At 37.9% G+C, this 15,350-nt stretch overlaps 1 protein-coding gene across 8 annotated transcripts in view; it reads right to left on the bottom strand.

The window, feature by feature from the left end:
* CNKSR2 (connector enhancer of kinase suppressor of Ras 2) overlaps positions 1 to 15,350 on the bottom strand; it is a 271,774-nt gene that overhangs the window by 40,299 nt on the left and 216,125 nt on the right. For all 8 annotated transcript variants that reach the window (XM_080653010.1, XM_080653014.1, XM_080653011.1 and 5 more), the window contains one exon: positions 12,170 to 12,713. In XM_080653010.1, the coding sequence (XP_080509136.1) occupies positions 12,170 to 12,713 (544 nt within the window). The remainder of the gene's footprint in view (positions 1 to 12,169; positions 12,714 to 15,350) is intronic.

The raw sequence follows: 15,350 nt of genomic DNA, 5'->3' as shown, positions 1-15,350 counted from the left end.
GCAGCAAGTAGTTCCAGTTATTAGCATCCCAGCTTTGTGGTTCCCAATATGAAGAGGGTATGCTGAGCCCATGCAGTCCTGTCCTTCCCTTCACAAAATACCCCAAAGAATTTTGCAGTGTTTTGGTTCCCATTTTTTGTCACACAATAGATAAAACCATAACTAGCTTTAACTATTATCTAATTAATAAAATAGAAAACAACTGGTGGCAAAGGGGGCCAGGGGTGGGCAAACTTTTTGATTCGAGGGCCACAATGGGTTCTTAAACTGGACCGGAGGGCCGGAACAAAAGCATGGATGGAGTGTTTGTGTGAACTAATATAAATTTAAAGTAAAGGAGCGGAGGGGAGTGCAAGGGAACCGGATAGAACAGCTGGATCCGGCCCGCGGGCCGCAGTTTGCCCAAGGCTGGGCTAGCCACTATTTATTCATTCGCTCACTCACTCATTCACCTACTCATTTATTCATCCAACAGTGCCTGGCCTACTAGGGGCCATATACTCTCTTAGGCACCAGGTGTATGTGATAGGAATAAAATCCCTGCTTTTTAAAAAAACTTATATTCTGGTGGGTAGAGATGGAAAGTAAATCAGTAGACAACATTTGATATTATACTCAGAGTGATAAAACTGGGAAGAATATAAAACATACCAGAGTAACATACCAGAGAATGGATAGTGATGGTGGTGGTAGTGGTGGGGGAGGGAGAATCTGCGTCAGACTGGGTTGTCAGGGTGGGACTCTCTGAGGGGAAAATATTTGAACTGAGACCTGAATGGAAAAACCTATAAATACATATTTCAATAAATATATATGATAAGGTTAGTGCTATTTGTAATATAAGGTTCCTTTTGACTTCCCAAATGTCAAATGTCAAAAGGGAAAGGAGTAGTGAGTGATAAGAATGTGAAATGAGGGACATTTTTATTTGAGCTCCTAAAACAAAGCTAATATATTATGTTGGAACATACAAAATTGCTGATATTTCATCATTTTGATCTACAAAAACATTTCATTTGGTTCAATTCAATAGCTGGAGGTGAACAAAGTTAGGTCATATAGTCAGGTAAATGTTATTTAGTGAGGTTTGTCAGGACCAATTCACTACTTAAGTATTATAATTGCCCTATTTGCATAAATTCAAATCTGCATAAAATCTACATAAGTTACATAATGATAAAACATTTATTGGACAGACTTACAGTGTGTCAGGTATGGAAACTGTTTTCTGGCATTACCTCATTAAATCCTCATACAACCTCATAAGTACTGGCACCACACGATTTAACAATGAAGACATTGAGGTCTAGAGGTAGAGTGACAAAACAAGAATTTGAACTGAGGAATATCTCCGCAGACTGTATTCTACATTCTGATCACTTAGTGCTTATAGGAAAACATGCTTATTCATTTCAAAATTCAACAGTAATTATATCTAACTAGATATATGTTCAGTTATCTCATATTTATCCCCTTTTAGATATCTAGCATTTTGTTACTGCCAAGACTTAAATGATGTGATGTGGTCTAGGGTATGTGTTGTGTGTGTGTGTGTGTGTGTGTGTGTGTGTGTGTGTGTGTGTGTATATATATATATATATATATATATATATATATATATATATATGTAGTTTTCAAAGAGTGAAACACTGTTTGAACAAATCATTTGAGGCTATAACATATATAACAGGAGAGAGTCTCATGTAGATAAGCAGTTTGGTACATATCTTTTCTTTATCATCTTAAAAACAAATCAAGGTTATTCTAAACTATTCAAAATCATTTCATTTCCCTTTCCATTTAAGCATGGGCATGTGGTGCAACCTTGGCCAATGAAATTTGGAGCTAAATCTCCCTGAAGGATCTAGGATGTTTTCCTTGATCTTATAAAAAGGACTAAAGATAGGGCCTGATCTTTGGCTGTTTGGATTCTATCTTATAAGAAGTGATGCTTGGAGCTGTTGGCATTACAGAAAAGTTAACTGAGAGTCCTAACACTGCAGAGCTATGCAATTCACTCCAGAACAAACCCACCTTTGAATTTCCTATAAGTAAACATGATAACGTTTCCTTATAATTCAACCCAAAAAATGAGGGAGGTGAGGTTAAAAATCCAACCTATAACCAATATCAGAATTATGGCTAGAATGGAGACTCTATATCTGATCTTTAGTGTTTTATGTCTTCCTAACAGTCTTTTTTCAAAATCAGTCAATGTGGTATTAAGAGAATATTTGTTTACTACTTTCTAGATTTTTCTGTGTTCTTTATATATGTAACAAGCCAAGAACGATGGCCTTAAATTTCACAAAAGTGGCGTATTTAAGGTTCTCTGCTATTCTTTCTCTAACTTTATGAATGCTTTTTTATTCCCAATGCTTATATATCTTTTCACCTGTTCCATTTAAAGCCAAACTATAATTTAAGATGTTGTTGATTATACTCTTCTAAATTCTTTGTGCTTGTTCATAATTTATCTTGACAATAAATAAGACCATAAAAAGTACTGCAACATTTTTCTTTATTTTCAACTTGCTCCCTTTTCCCTTTAACAAAATTTCATACTTTAGAAATATCTTCCCCTTGCCCACACACTTCCTACCTGAATGTTCTCAAAAATAAAATTCATGGCTTTTAGAGACTCTTTAGGAAATTACTCTAGGACCCTTTAAAATGATTGAAGAGGATTAATCTATCTTTTTCTGCACTAAATTGGTAGTCATTATCCAGCTTCTCAGCCTAGATAATTTAAGATATTAGGCCACTGAGCTGCATCTTTTGTGCAGCTCTTATGTTACCAATGGTGTGCAAAGGATGTTAGATTAAAAAAAATAACTTTAAAATACATTTCTCTGCAAATCTAAATTTGAAAGCATCAATAAACATCCTGACCAGATAACCTGAGATATATTATAGCTACCAGGTAATGGATTTTATCCACCCTCTTCCTCCCCATCCAAGCTCCCTAGGTTTTGCTTTAGATTTCTACAACCACGCTAAAAAAATGTGTAAATTAAGTGAGAATACTGGTAGGTTATATCCAAGGTAATAAAAAAGAGCATATTATAAACTCCATCAAGTATACGGAGGCACCGAGAATGTACGGAATACTCTTATGATGGCCAGGAGGGAAATCAGCAGGATCAAGGGATAAAGTTTTTGGAAACCTCATCTAAATTGCCTAGCATGGCAAAGGAAAGAAAACCATTCCAGCAGACTTCAAGCTGCATTAAGCAAAACAGTACTTTCGTGTTATGACAGATGATTTCAGAATGAAAAAAAATGTTTATATTTTGTCCCCCACTTTTGTGATTTACACTCCTTAAAACTTGCATAGGTTGACACAATTTATAATTTAACTTAACTGAAGTATTATAAGTCCCGTACCTCAGTAAGTTTCAGAACTGTTAATTGGGATAATAGGAAATTACTTGTCTTCTTCCAAATGCCAGTGAAGTAGGTCAGGATAATTAATATGCAAGCTGACTTTTCAGTCAAAGGAAAACAAGACAGGTCTCATCTGTGTACTTTTAGTACCATTCATCTTAGACTAAAATGAGTTCAGCCTGAGAAAAATCAGTATGACAGTTAAATAACTGAATTTTAAAATAAGACAAAAGGCAGTTCAATCATGAGAACACAGATTGAAGTCTGTTCTAAAGAATGCTAAATTTACACTTCATAAGCAGGTCCAAATTGAACATCTATAAGGAAACTGAAAAAATAATCTAAGCCACAGATTTAGGTATAGCTTCCTTCTTAGATTGCTTTGTAAACTCCTAAACACTATATAATAATATATAGAGTTAAATATAAGTGATAAGAAAGGGATTTGGTTGATGACAATTCTTCACCATTAAAGCAGAAGAAGAGAGACTGTATTTTTATGTTTTAGCCCCCATTACTCCGTCTGCCCATCTCCTGACACTTCTTATTTTTTAATTTCTTGATAAACCGAGAAAAATGTTTGGAACTGGAGACGTGAAACTTATTTCCTCTGCAGGTCAGTACTTGATTAGTGCAGATTCACTTTAGTAGGTCAAACCGAATGCTGACCTGGAGCAGGACGGTTAGTAACACACAGCTGTCGGACTTTGATTCTAATAAGAACGGTTGCCTGCTGACCCGTGCGGTGGCATAGTGAGTGCTCCGTATTGGAGGGCATGCCATACATCTGAGGCTGATGGAATGGTCACGGCTTCTTTCCTGGTATAATTTTTACTCTGTTGACATAACGCCAAGCAACTTGATTTGAATAAGCAGCATGGAATATTTACTCCTAATGGCCAGCCCAGGGCAGTCATGAACACAACAACCCATAACTAGACCTCAGAGATTCTTTTGAAAACACATATTTTAGAGCTGATGTTTCCCAAATGAAGGGTTCATCAAATTGTACACTCCAAAATATTAGAAACAGTAATGCAGAAAAAACATCATTAGGAAGGCGAATATATATTCCATTAAATAAGCATTTTTCTAGGCAACCATGAAAAGCACTGCTCTGTTGAGGATAGTTTGAAGGACACTGGGACATCAAGTGGCAAGGTCTATGGAAAAATACCCAGAAAGAAATGGGGCTGTGAGAGATAGTACACGGCCACCTTTAGAGAAGCAGGACTGACTGAAATGGCATGAACTGCCCCACAATATTGAAACAAAAAGTCTAAATGTGCAATACCAAATTTCCTGACACACTTCCTAGGGCTGTTCTGTGTCATCACAATTATTCCACAAAGGGAGAGTCCACTGAAAAAGATGGAAAGTAGTACCGAATAACTGCCCACTTGAGTTATTTGGGAACCTGAAGGAAAAACCCCCTGACTTAAGAGTGTGTCTATATGGCTAAAATAAATCAAATCAACAAAACAGCAAAAGAAAAAAAAAAGAGACACTAGGAGAAAAAAATCAAAATCCATGTACCTAGAGATGCTCTGTGGGCTACTGAGGCCTGAAGGAAGGGTGAGCACAAGGGCCGGGCTTTCAGATCCTAGCACATGCGCTTTGTGCTAGTAGTACTGAACAAACCTGACAGTTATAGCAGTTGTGTAGTACCTGGATGACAGCTGATAGGAAGTTTCTAACTCACCTTTAGTTAAATTCTGATAATTATCTTATTAAAAATGTTTTATCATGTTTGCCAGGACTCCTACAGAGGCCTACCATAGTTCCTAGACATTTCTGCTACAATCTCTTCCATGATCTCTAGTAAATGTTAATGTTGCCAGGGCTTGGCAGGTAATTGATGGTAATTACCTTTCTTGCACCAACCGTATACATTTTGTAATGTTCCTGATGGAGATATACTCTACATGAAAACTGGTTTAACACATGCACTTTATTATAAGAAACTCATATTAGATGGTATAAGTCATAATTTCTACTAAATAATGCAATAAAGAACCATACCATAAAAGGAAGTTCACTCTATTTTCTTGTTAATAATTGCCAAAGGGCCCTCATTTGAAATGAGACTCTTGGCCTGCTGTTAACCTGTGAGCTTTTAGTTATTTTCAGTTGTGATGAAGAACTTACACAAATATATCCTGTAGTCAACGTCTCATGTACTCATGAAATGGGCTGAAGGATGAAGTCTGTTTGCATCCTTTAAAAAGAGTAGTCTCATGCCCTAGTTCAGTGGTCGGCAAACTCATTAGTCAACAGAGCCAAATATCAACAGTACAACGATTGAAATTTCTTTTGAGAGCCAAATTTTTTAAACTTAAACTTCTTTTAACGCCACTTCTTCAAAATAGACTCACCCAGGCCGTGGTATTTTGTGGAAGAGCCACACTCAAGGGGCCAAAGAGCCACATGTGGCTCCTGAGCCACAGTTTGCCGACCACGGCCCTAGTAGAACCAAATTAGTAACTGTGGTTTTAGCAAAAATGGCTCAGGTTATATGCACTAACTGGCCTAGACTTCATTTTGAATAAAATGATGTAAACAGTTTTATACTATTTCTTCTATATTTTTTGGGGGGGGTATTTAATATTCGAGATTTATAGCCAGTCCTAGATTTTGTTTTTAAATAACTGAGTTATAGCTGTTTCCTTAAACTTGCCTAGGTTTCTGAACTGGTGTATCACATTAATTATAAAAAGATGCTTGGTATTACATGGTGGATAAAGAACTTGCTAACAAGTAAACATATTCTTAATTCCAACAAGACAGAGGGTAACTTAATTGACTTGTCTCTCTTAAGAGTTGATTCATATAAATTGAAATTTGTAATCAACATCCATATTAAGAAAGTAAATGGATGCTTTTGGCAAATTGGTTTCTAGACATAAATTTGGCTAAGTTGATAGAAACACTATTGAAATTATTTTTCTTGGAAAATCTTGGATTTTCAAGTTGTGTGTCTATGTGTTCACTTACTCTTTCAACCAAGGTTCTGTGAACACCCTCCTTGAAGCATTTATAGTTTCTTAACACAAACTTAGGGGGGGAAAAAACTGTGGACCAAAGGATGATTCATGCAAGTGAGAAGAACTGGCTAAGCAGAGGAAGATAAAGAAATGAATACCATTGGAGAACACCGGTCCCCAGTTGGCGCAAACACGCAGATTCAGAGGAGCTCTACACTCCACCACGGAAAGAACAGATTTCGCCTGGGATAAGGAGAGAGAGAACTACATAACCAGACACCCGGAGAAGAGAGACCATGTGGAGACAAAAAAACAGCCCGCATATGAAAGAAAAGCAGGCATCACCAGAAAAGGAAGTAAATGAAACGGAGGCAAGCAACCTGTCAGAGAAAGAATTCAGAGAAATGGTCATAAGGTGGCTGAAAAGAATGGAAGACAAATTCGACAATATGAGTAAGAACCAAGAGGAAATGAAGAAGAACCAAGAAGAAATGAAAAATGACATCACTGCTGTAAAGAACTCAATAGAAAGCATCAAGAGTAGACTAGAAGAAGCAGTGGACTGCATCAGTGAGCTAGAAGACAAGGTAGGAAAAAATACCCAAGTAGAGCAGCTTCTAGAAAAAAAAATTAAAAAGCAGGAGGAGAGCCTAAGGGAACTTTGGGACAACACAAAACAAAACAACATCCGCATAATAGGAGTTCCAGGAGGAGAGGAAACAGAGCAAGGAATAGAAAACCTGTTTGAAGAAATAATGACAGAAAACTTCCCTGATATAGAGAAGAAAAAACCCACACAAATCCAAGAAGCTCACAGAGTCCCAAGCAAAATAAACCCCAAAAGACTGACGCCAAGGCACATTATAATTAAACTGGCAAACACCAACGACAAAGTAAGAATCTTAAACGCAGCCAGAGAGAGACAGAAAGTTACCTACAAAAGAACCCCCATCAGACTAGCGACTGATTTCTCAACAGAAACACATCAGGCCTAAAGGGAATGGAATGAAATATACAAAGTCATGCAAAGGAAGGGTCTGAATCCAAGAATATCGTACCCAGCAAGGCTATCAATCAAAATTGAAGGTGAAATCAGGAGCTTCACAGACAAAAAAGGACTAAGGGAATTTATTACCACCAAAGCATCAATGCAAGAAATGCTAAAGGGTCTGCTTTAAAAAAAAAGAAATAGGAAGCGAAGAAGGAACACAGGGGTAAAGAATAAAAATGGTGACAAGTAAGTACCTATCAATAATAACTTAAAATGTAAATAGATTAAATGCCCCAATCAAAAGACATAGGGTAACGGATTGGATAAGAAAACATGACCCATATATCTGCTGTCTACAAGAAACCTACCTCAGAAAAAAAGACGCACACAGACTGAGGGTGAAGGGATGGAAAAAGGTTTTTCAGGCGAATGGAAATGAAAAAAAAGTTGGGGTAGCAATACCTATATCTGACAAATTAGATCTCAAAGTGAAGAACATAACAAGATAAGGAAGGCCACTTCATAATACTAAAGGGAACAATCTAACAAGAAGAAATAACTCTGGTAAACATATACACACCCAATATAGGAGCACCCAAATACATCAAAAAATTCCTGGAGGATATCAATGGAGAGATTGACAGCAATACAATCATAGTAGGAGACTTTAATACCCCACTATAACCATTGGACAAATTCTCTAAACAAAAAATCAGCAAAGAAACATGAATCCTAAATGACTCACTAGACCAGATGGAATTAATTGACATCTTCAGAACATTTCACCCCAAAGCCACAGAATATAAATTCTTCTCAAGTGCACATGGGTCATTTTCAAAGATAGACCATATGTTGGGTCATAGGCAAAGTCTCTTCAAATTCAAGAAGATAGAAATCATATCAAGCATCTTCTCACATCACAGTGGCATAAAACTGGAAATCAACTACAATAAAAACAATCCAAAAATATCAAATACATGGAGACTAAACAGCATGCTATTAAACCATGACTGGGTTACCAGAGAGATCAAGGAAGAAATAAAAAACATCATGGCAACAAATGACAATGAAAACACAACAATCCAAAATCTATGGGACACAGCGAAAGCAGTCGTGAGAGGGAAGTTCATAGCTCTACAAGCCTACTGCAAAAAACAAGAAACAATGGTAATAAATTACCTAACCCTACACTCAAAGAGTAAGAAAGAGAGCAACAAGAAAAGCCCACTGTAAGCAGAAGGAAGGAAATAATAAAGATCAGAGTGGAGATAAACAACATAGAGACCAAAGAAACAATACAAAAGATCAACAAAACCAAGAGCTGGTTCTTTGAAAGGATAAACAAGATTGATGAACTAGCCAGGCTCACCAAGAAGCAAAGAGAGAGGACCCAAATAAACAAAATCAGAAATGAAAGAGGTGAAATAACAACAGACCCCCACCGAAATACAAAGGATTGTTAAAAAATACTATGAACAACTCTACTCCAACAAACTGGACAACCTGGAGGAAATGGACATATTCCTAGAAAAATATAACCTTCCAAAGCTCAATCAGGAAGAATCTAAACAGCTCAATAGGCCAATAACTATGGAAGAAATTGATCCAGTCATCAAAAAGCTTCCAGCAAACAAAAGCCCGGGGCCAGACGGCTTCACAGGAAAGTTTTACAAAAACATTAAAGGAAGAACTAAAATCTATCCTCCTCAGACTATTCCAAAAAATTCAAGAGGAAGGAACACTTCCAAGCTCCTTCTATGAAGCCAGCATCACACTAATACCAAAACCAGATAAAGACAACACAATGAAAGAGAATTATAGGCCAATATCCCTCATGAACATAGATGCCAAAATTCTCAACAAAATTCTAACAAATTGGATCCAGCAGTACATCCAAAAGATCATACACCATGACCAAGGAGGATTTATCCCAGCAATGCAAGGATGATACAATATCAGCAAATCAATAAACGTGATAACATCACATAAACAAATTGAGAGATGAAAATCACATAGTCATATCAATTGATGCAGAAAAAAGCATTTGACAAAATCCAACAACCTTTCTTGATAAAAACTCTCAACAAGGTGGGAATAGAAGGATCATACCTCAACATAATAAAAGCTATATATGATAAACCCACAGCTAACATCATACTCAATGGGAAAAAAATAAAACCATTTCCCCTAAGAACAGTAACAAGACAGGGATGCCCACTCTCACCACTCCTGTTTGACATAGTACTGGAAGTACTAGCCATTGCAGTTAGACAAGAAGAAGAAATAAAAGACATCAAAGTTGGAAAAGAAGAAGTAAAGCTGTCCTTATTTGCAGATGACATGATATTGTACATAAAAAACCCAAAAGACTCCATCAAAAAACTAAAAGACTTAATAAATGAATTTGGCAATGTAGCAGGATACAAAATTAATGCCAAGAAATCTATGGTATTTCTGTACACCAATAGTGAACTTACAGAAAGAGAGACTAAAAAAGAAATCCTATTTACCATCACACCAAAAAAATTAAGATACCTAGCAATAAACTTTACTAAGGATGTAAAAGACCTATACACGGAAAACTACAGGACACTGAAAAAATAGATAGAGGAAGACGTAAACAGATGGAAGAACATACCATGTTCATGGATTGGTAGAATCGACATCATCAAAATGTCCATACTACCCAAAGCAATCTATAGATTCAATGCACTCCCCATTAAAATACCAACAGTATATTTCACAGACCTAGAAAGAATTCTCCAAAAATTCATCTGGAACAAAAAAAGACCCTGAATATACAGCATTCCTGAGAATGAAGAATAAAGTAGGTGGGATCTCAATACCAGATTTCAAGCTGTATTACAAAGCCACTGTTCTCAAAACAGCCTGGTACTGGCATAAGAACAGACATATAGACCAATGGAATAGAATAGAATAGAGAATCCAGATATCGACCCAAACCACTAAGCTCAATTAATATTTGACAAAGGAGGCATGAACATACAACGGAGTCAAGACAGTCTCTTCAATAAATGGTATTGGGAAAATTGGACAGATACATGCAAAAAAATGAAACTAGACCACCAACTTACACCATACACAAAAATAAACTCAAAATGGATACAGGACTTAAACATAAGACGGGAAACCATAAAAATACTAGAGCCATGGTCAGCAAACTGCTGCTCGCAAGCCACATGCAGCTCTTTGGCCCCTTTAGTGTGGCTCTTCCACAAAATACCAGGCCTGGGCGAGTGTATTTTGAAGAAGTGGCATTAGAAGAAGTTTAAGTTTAAAAAATTTGGCTCTCAAAAGAAATTTCAATCGTTGTACTGTTGATATTTGGCTCTGTTGACTAATGAGTTTGCCGACCACTGTACTAGAGAAATCCACAGGCAGCAAAATCTCAGACATATGCCAAAAGAACTTCTTCACTGATACTGCTCTTAGGGCAATGGAAGCCAAAGAGAAAATAAACAAATGGGACTACATCAACATAAAAAGCTTTTGCACAGCAAAAGAAACCATCAACAAAACAACAAGAAAGCCCACTGTATGTCATCCCTGTTAAAGGTTTAATCTCCAACATCTACAGGCAACTTATACAACTTAATAAAAGGAAGATAAATGATCCAATAAAAAAATGGGCAACGGACCTAAATAGAATCTTTTCGAAAGGACAGAAGGAAGGCCAAGAGACAGATGAAAACATGCTCAAAGTCACTAATTATCTGAGAGATGCAAATCAAAACGACAATGTGGTACCCTCTCACACCTGTCAGAATGGCTATCATCAACAAATCAACAAACGACATGTACTGGCGAGGATGTGGAGAAAAAGGAACCCTCGTGCACTGCTGGTGGGAATGCAGACTGGTGCAGCCACTGTGGAGAACAGTATGGAGTTTCCTCAAAAAACTAAAAATGGAACTCCCATTTGACCCAGTAATCCCACTCCTAGGAATATATCCTAAGAAACTAGAAACACCAATCAGAAAGGATATATGCACCCCTATGTTCATAGCAGCACAATGTACAATAGCTAAGATTTGGAAACAGCTTAGGTGCCCGTCAGCAGATGACTGGATCAGAAAACTATGGTACATCTACACAATGGAATACTATGCTGCCATAAAAAAGAAGGAATTCTTACCATTTGCAGCAACCTGGATGGAACTGGAGAGCATTATGCTAAGTGAAATAAGCCAGTCAATGAATGAAAAATACCACATGATCTCACTCATTTGTGGATAATAAAGAACATTATAAACTGATGAACAAAAAGATAGATACAGAGGCAGTAAAGCATCAAACAGACTGTCAAATTATAGTGGGAATGTTAGGGAGAGGTGGGAGAGATAAGAGATCAACCGAAGGACTTGTATGCATGCATATAAGCATAACCAATGGACGCAAGACACTGGGGGGTGAGGGCATGTATGGGAGTGGGGTGCGGGGGCAATGGGAAGATATGTACACATGTAATACCTTAATAAAAAATGGAAAAAAAATAAAAAATACAAAAAAAAGAATACCATTGACTTTAAAAGGCCATAGATAATTGGAGTAAAAAGTTATTTGCTCTAGCTATGGGTATCCTGGGATATAAGTTTCATCACTCATCTTTTCCCCACAAGCTACTAAAATGCTGAAAGTAGGACACCACGGGATACCTAACTTCCTATGTAGCAAGACCATTATTTTAAGAAAAAAGGGCAACAGAATTCTATTTTCTTAAAATAAGAAGTTTGAAAAGGTTAGGACTCTGTGTATACAGGCTAACAATCTCCATCAACATACTTACTTTTGTCTCCTATGTTTTCCCCTGCTGCCTCCCCTTCCTCCTCCTCCTCCTCCTCTTCCTCCACCTCTGTGGGTTGCACGTCATCCTGCGGGTCACAGGCACTAACCGGCGCATTCAGACAGCAGTGGTTGAACCCGCTATCTCGAGGCAGAGTAAAACTTCGAGGCTTGCCCCCATTTCCATTTAACACTTGCATCCTCTCGCTCTCGGCTAAGGGATACGGCCCATAGTGATCCTGCAGGTGGCATTTCTGAGTTGGAAGGGTGGACTGCCGCCTGTGCTCTGGGGACAGGGCCGCGGAGTCAGAGAAGACAGAATCCTCCAGAGGCAGAGTCTGAAGATAGTGTAATCCTGAGCTTGTCAGGGGCGTCTCAATTAAATCCTGCCAGGAGCGGCGCTGGCTCGCTGTCTTGCGAATGGGGGACACCGCACTGCTCCCAGTCACTTCCTGACGAAACTCCTCATGAGAGGACTGAGACTGAGAGGTCTCTGTGGAGGAGAGGCGGCTGTGTTTTGCTTCCACATAAGGACTGGCGCAACTCATCTGTGGAAAGGAGCCTCAGATCAGTCTCTACAGAAATAACAGACCACTTCTATCACCAAGGAATACATCCATTTCCACTGGGTAACATGGCTAGTTGAGAGTTAATGATTGTCAAGCTTTCACACATTTCAAAGTTAGGCCCCAGCTGCCATTTCATGAGACTGAGATGTAGAGGTATTGAAATGCAACTATTTATACCAGGCTCTCATGAAATATCTGACAAATGAATGCAAAGGGTGAGTGGGAAGAGATCAACCAATGAACCTGTATGCATATATGCATGGCCCGTGGACACAGACAATGGGGTGATGAGAACCTGGGGGAGGGGTAAGGCAGAGGGCTGGAAAGGGTTAATGGGGGAAAAAGGAGGACCTATGTAATACTTTCAACAATAAAGATTAAATTTTTTTACAACGAAAGTACAAGACAGTGTGAGTATACATGTAAGAACTATTCAGCAACTGAACAAATAATCCAAGGTTTTAAGATCCGTAGGCATTTGAAATCCTGAACAATTATTGCCAAATTCCTATTTCTAGCTTTTATGGAGCTTGGGGATGAGTGTAAGAAGAGAGACTTTGGGATGTGAAAAACAAGTGCCTATGATCAACAGAACTCTTCCTCTTCTTCACAGGGGATGTCTGCTCCTATGGGTACCACAGCAAAGCTTTATTCAATTCTGGGGCATTTTCTAGAGTTAAAAATGTAGGTAGCATGAGATTATACCCTGATAGGGATTAACATTTCCCTTGAGCACAGGCATTCCAGGGTACATAAACACAAAAGAAAAATGGAATATTTTTATCCCTGAAATTGAAAGTTTGGGACTATATGTTACAGTAAAAAGCACAGCCAAGGAAAAGAACTGGAATCAAGTGAATGCTATAAATGACCTGCAGGCCCAGCTACTGGAACAAGCCTTATTCTAGCTCGGGGCGTGGGGGTGGGCTAACAGACCAGCCCAGGCCCTCTTCTGGCAGGAGAAGCCACATTTGTTAAACATGATAATCACAAATGGGGCCGAGGACAAGGCTGGCTGAAGGGAAAGTGCATGCTGCCCCTCAGGGTAAAGGAGAACTTACGTGGCATTTTCTGTGGGCAGTTTATATTCTCATGCGTTACTAACAATGTGAATAGTTTCCTGCTTGAAATTCACATGTTGCTATGATTAAAGAACTATTTGGTATAGCTGGAGTTTCCCTTTCTTCCTCTTCTATGAATATTTTAAAGGAATTATTCAGACTCTGATATTCTAGGGACAGAAGGGAAATATGATAAAAACTATATCTTGTCACTGACTTAATTATTTCATCTCCATAGCTCACCCTTGCATTCTGTGGCACTAGGTAAACCTCAGCATTTAATAAAGAAATGTGCATACAGATAGAACTGTTCTGAATTTTCCCCACTTTTCTCTTCTTCTCCTTAGGTAAGAAACATTGTCTTCAAACATTTTATTAAAAGTATGGCTTCCCTTTAATTATTAGCCAAAAGTACCCATTCACTTATTTCAGAAACATTTATCAAGCACTTAATAAGTAAGTGCCAGTGCTGAGCTAGGCCAGGAAATGTATAGATGAATAAACTGTTGTCAAAAAGTTCACAGTCCAGTCCAGTGAGCTGTGTGCAGGCCCAAATATTCTGATTTAATATCTCTGGATTGGTCCTGAACATCTGCATTTCTAAAATGTTCCAGCGGTGATTCTTACGCACAGCCAAGGTTGAGAAGGCCAAGGTCTGGAATTATATCAACATCCCCATCATTGAAAATCCCCTGAACTTATATAGAGGTGGAATTAGGTTTACTGTTCTTATCACCTAAATCTAGCTTCTATTTCCTATGTGGAAGACTCAGTCCCAAGATAGGCAAATCATGGTACCATGATCATACAATGTATTGTCTAAACTGGGCACGACTGAGCTACTTTCACTACTTCTGATGGGAAATGAGCATAAAGTGGGATAGTCCCAAGCAATCCAGAAGTTGTTTAACCTATCAGAAGATCAAAGTGTATACAAAGGATAATTTACACAGGTTTAAGAGGTCTGGAGCACCATATAAACATATATATTAAATCAGACCCCATGGCTGTCTAAAAATCTAAATGCCAAAACACGTTCAATACAGATGTAATCTTAATTTTATGAGTTGATTCTAAAGAATATAGGTATAAATTTTATTAGTGTGGAATAGTTAAGGTCAATTAATATTTTTTTTCTAAAAAATATTTTTGTTATTTTCACAAAGACTATTCTGACACACACAGTATGTTTTCTTAATAAAATTGGTCATCCCTCCTCTTAATTTTTTTGGAATACTTTGAGAAGGACAGGTGTTAGTTTCTCTTTGAATACTTGGTAACATTTATTTGTAAAGCCATCTGGTCCAGGGCAAAAATTTTACCCTTGGTGACAGCATGGATGGACCTGGAGAGCATTATGCTAAGTGAAATGAAACAGTCAGAAAAATACAAGTACCATATGATTTCACGCATATGTGGAATTTACTGAACAAACTAAACTAACAAGAAAAATAAAGATAGACTCATAGATAGAAGGCAGGATGGCAGCTCTGGTGGTGGTGGTGGGGTTTTGGGGGGCTGGAGGGGTTGAGCAAAAGAAAAAAGAGAAATAACT

This window comes from Plecotus auritus (assembly GCF_963455305.1).
Source record: "Plecotus auritus genome assembly, chromosome: X".
Lineage (NCBI taxonomy): Eukaryota > Metazoa > Chordata > Mammalia > Chiroptera > Vespertilionidae > Plecotus > Plecotus auritus.
Note: the sequence above shows the minus strand (reverse complement) of the source record. Positions and strands in the feature narration are given on the sequence as shown.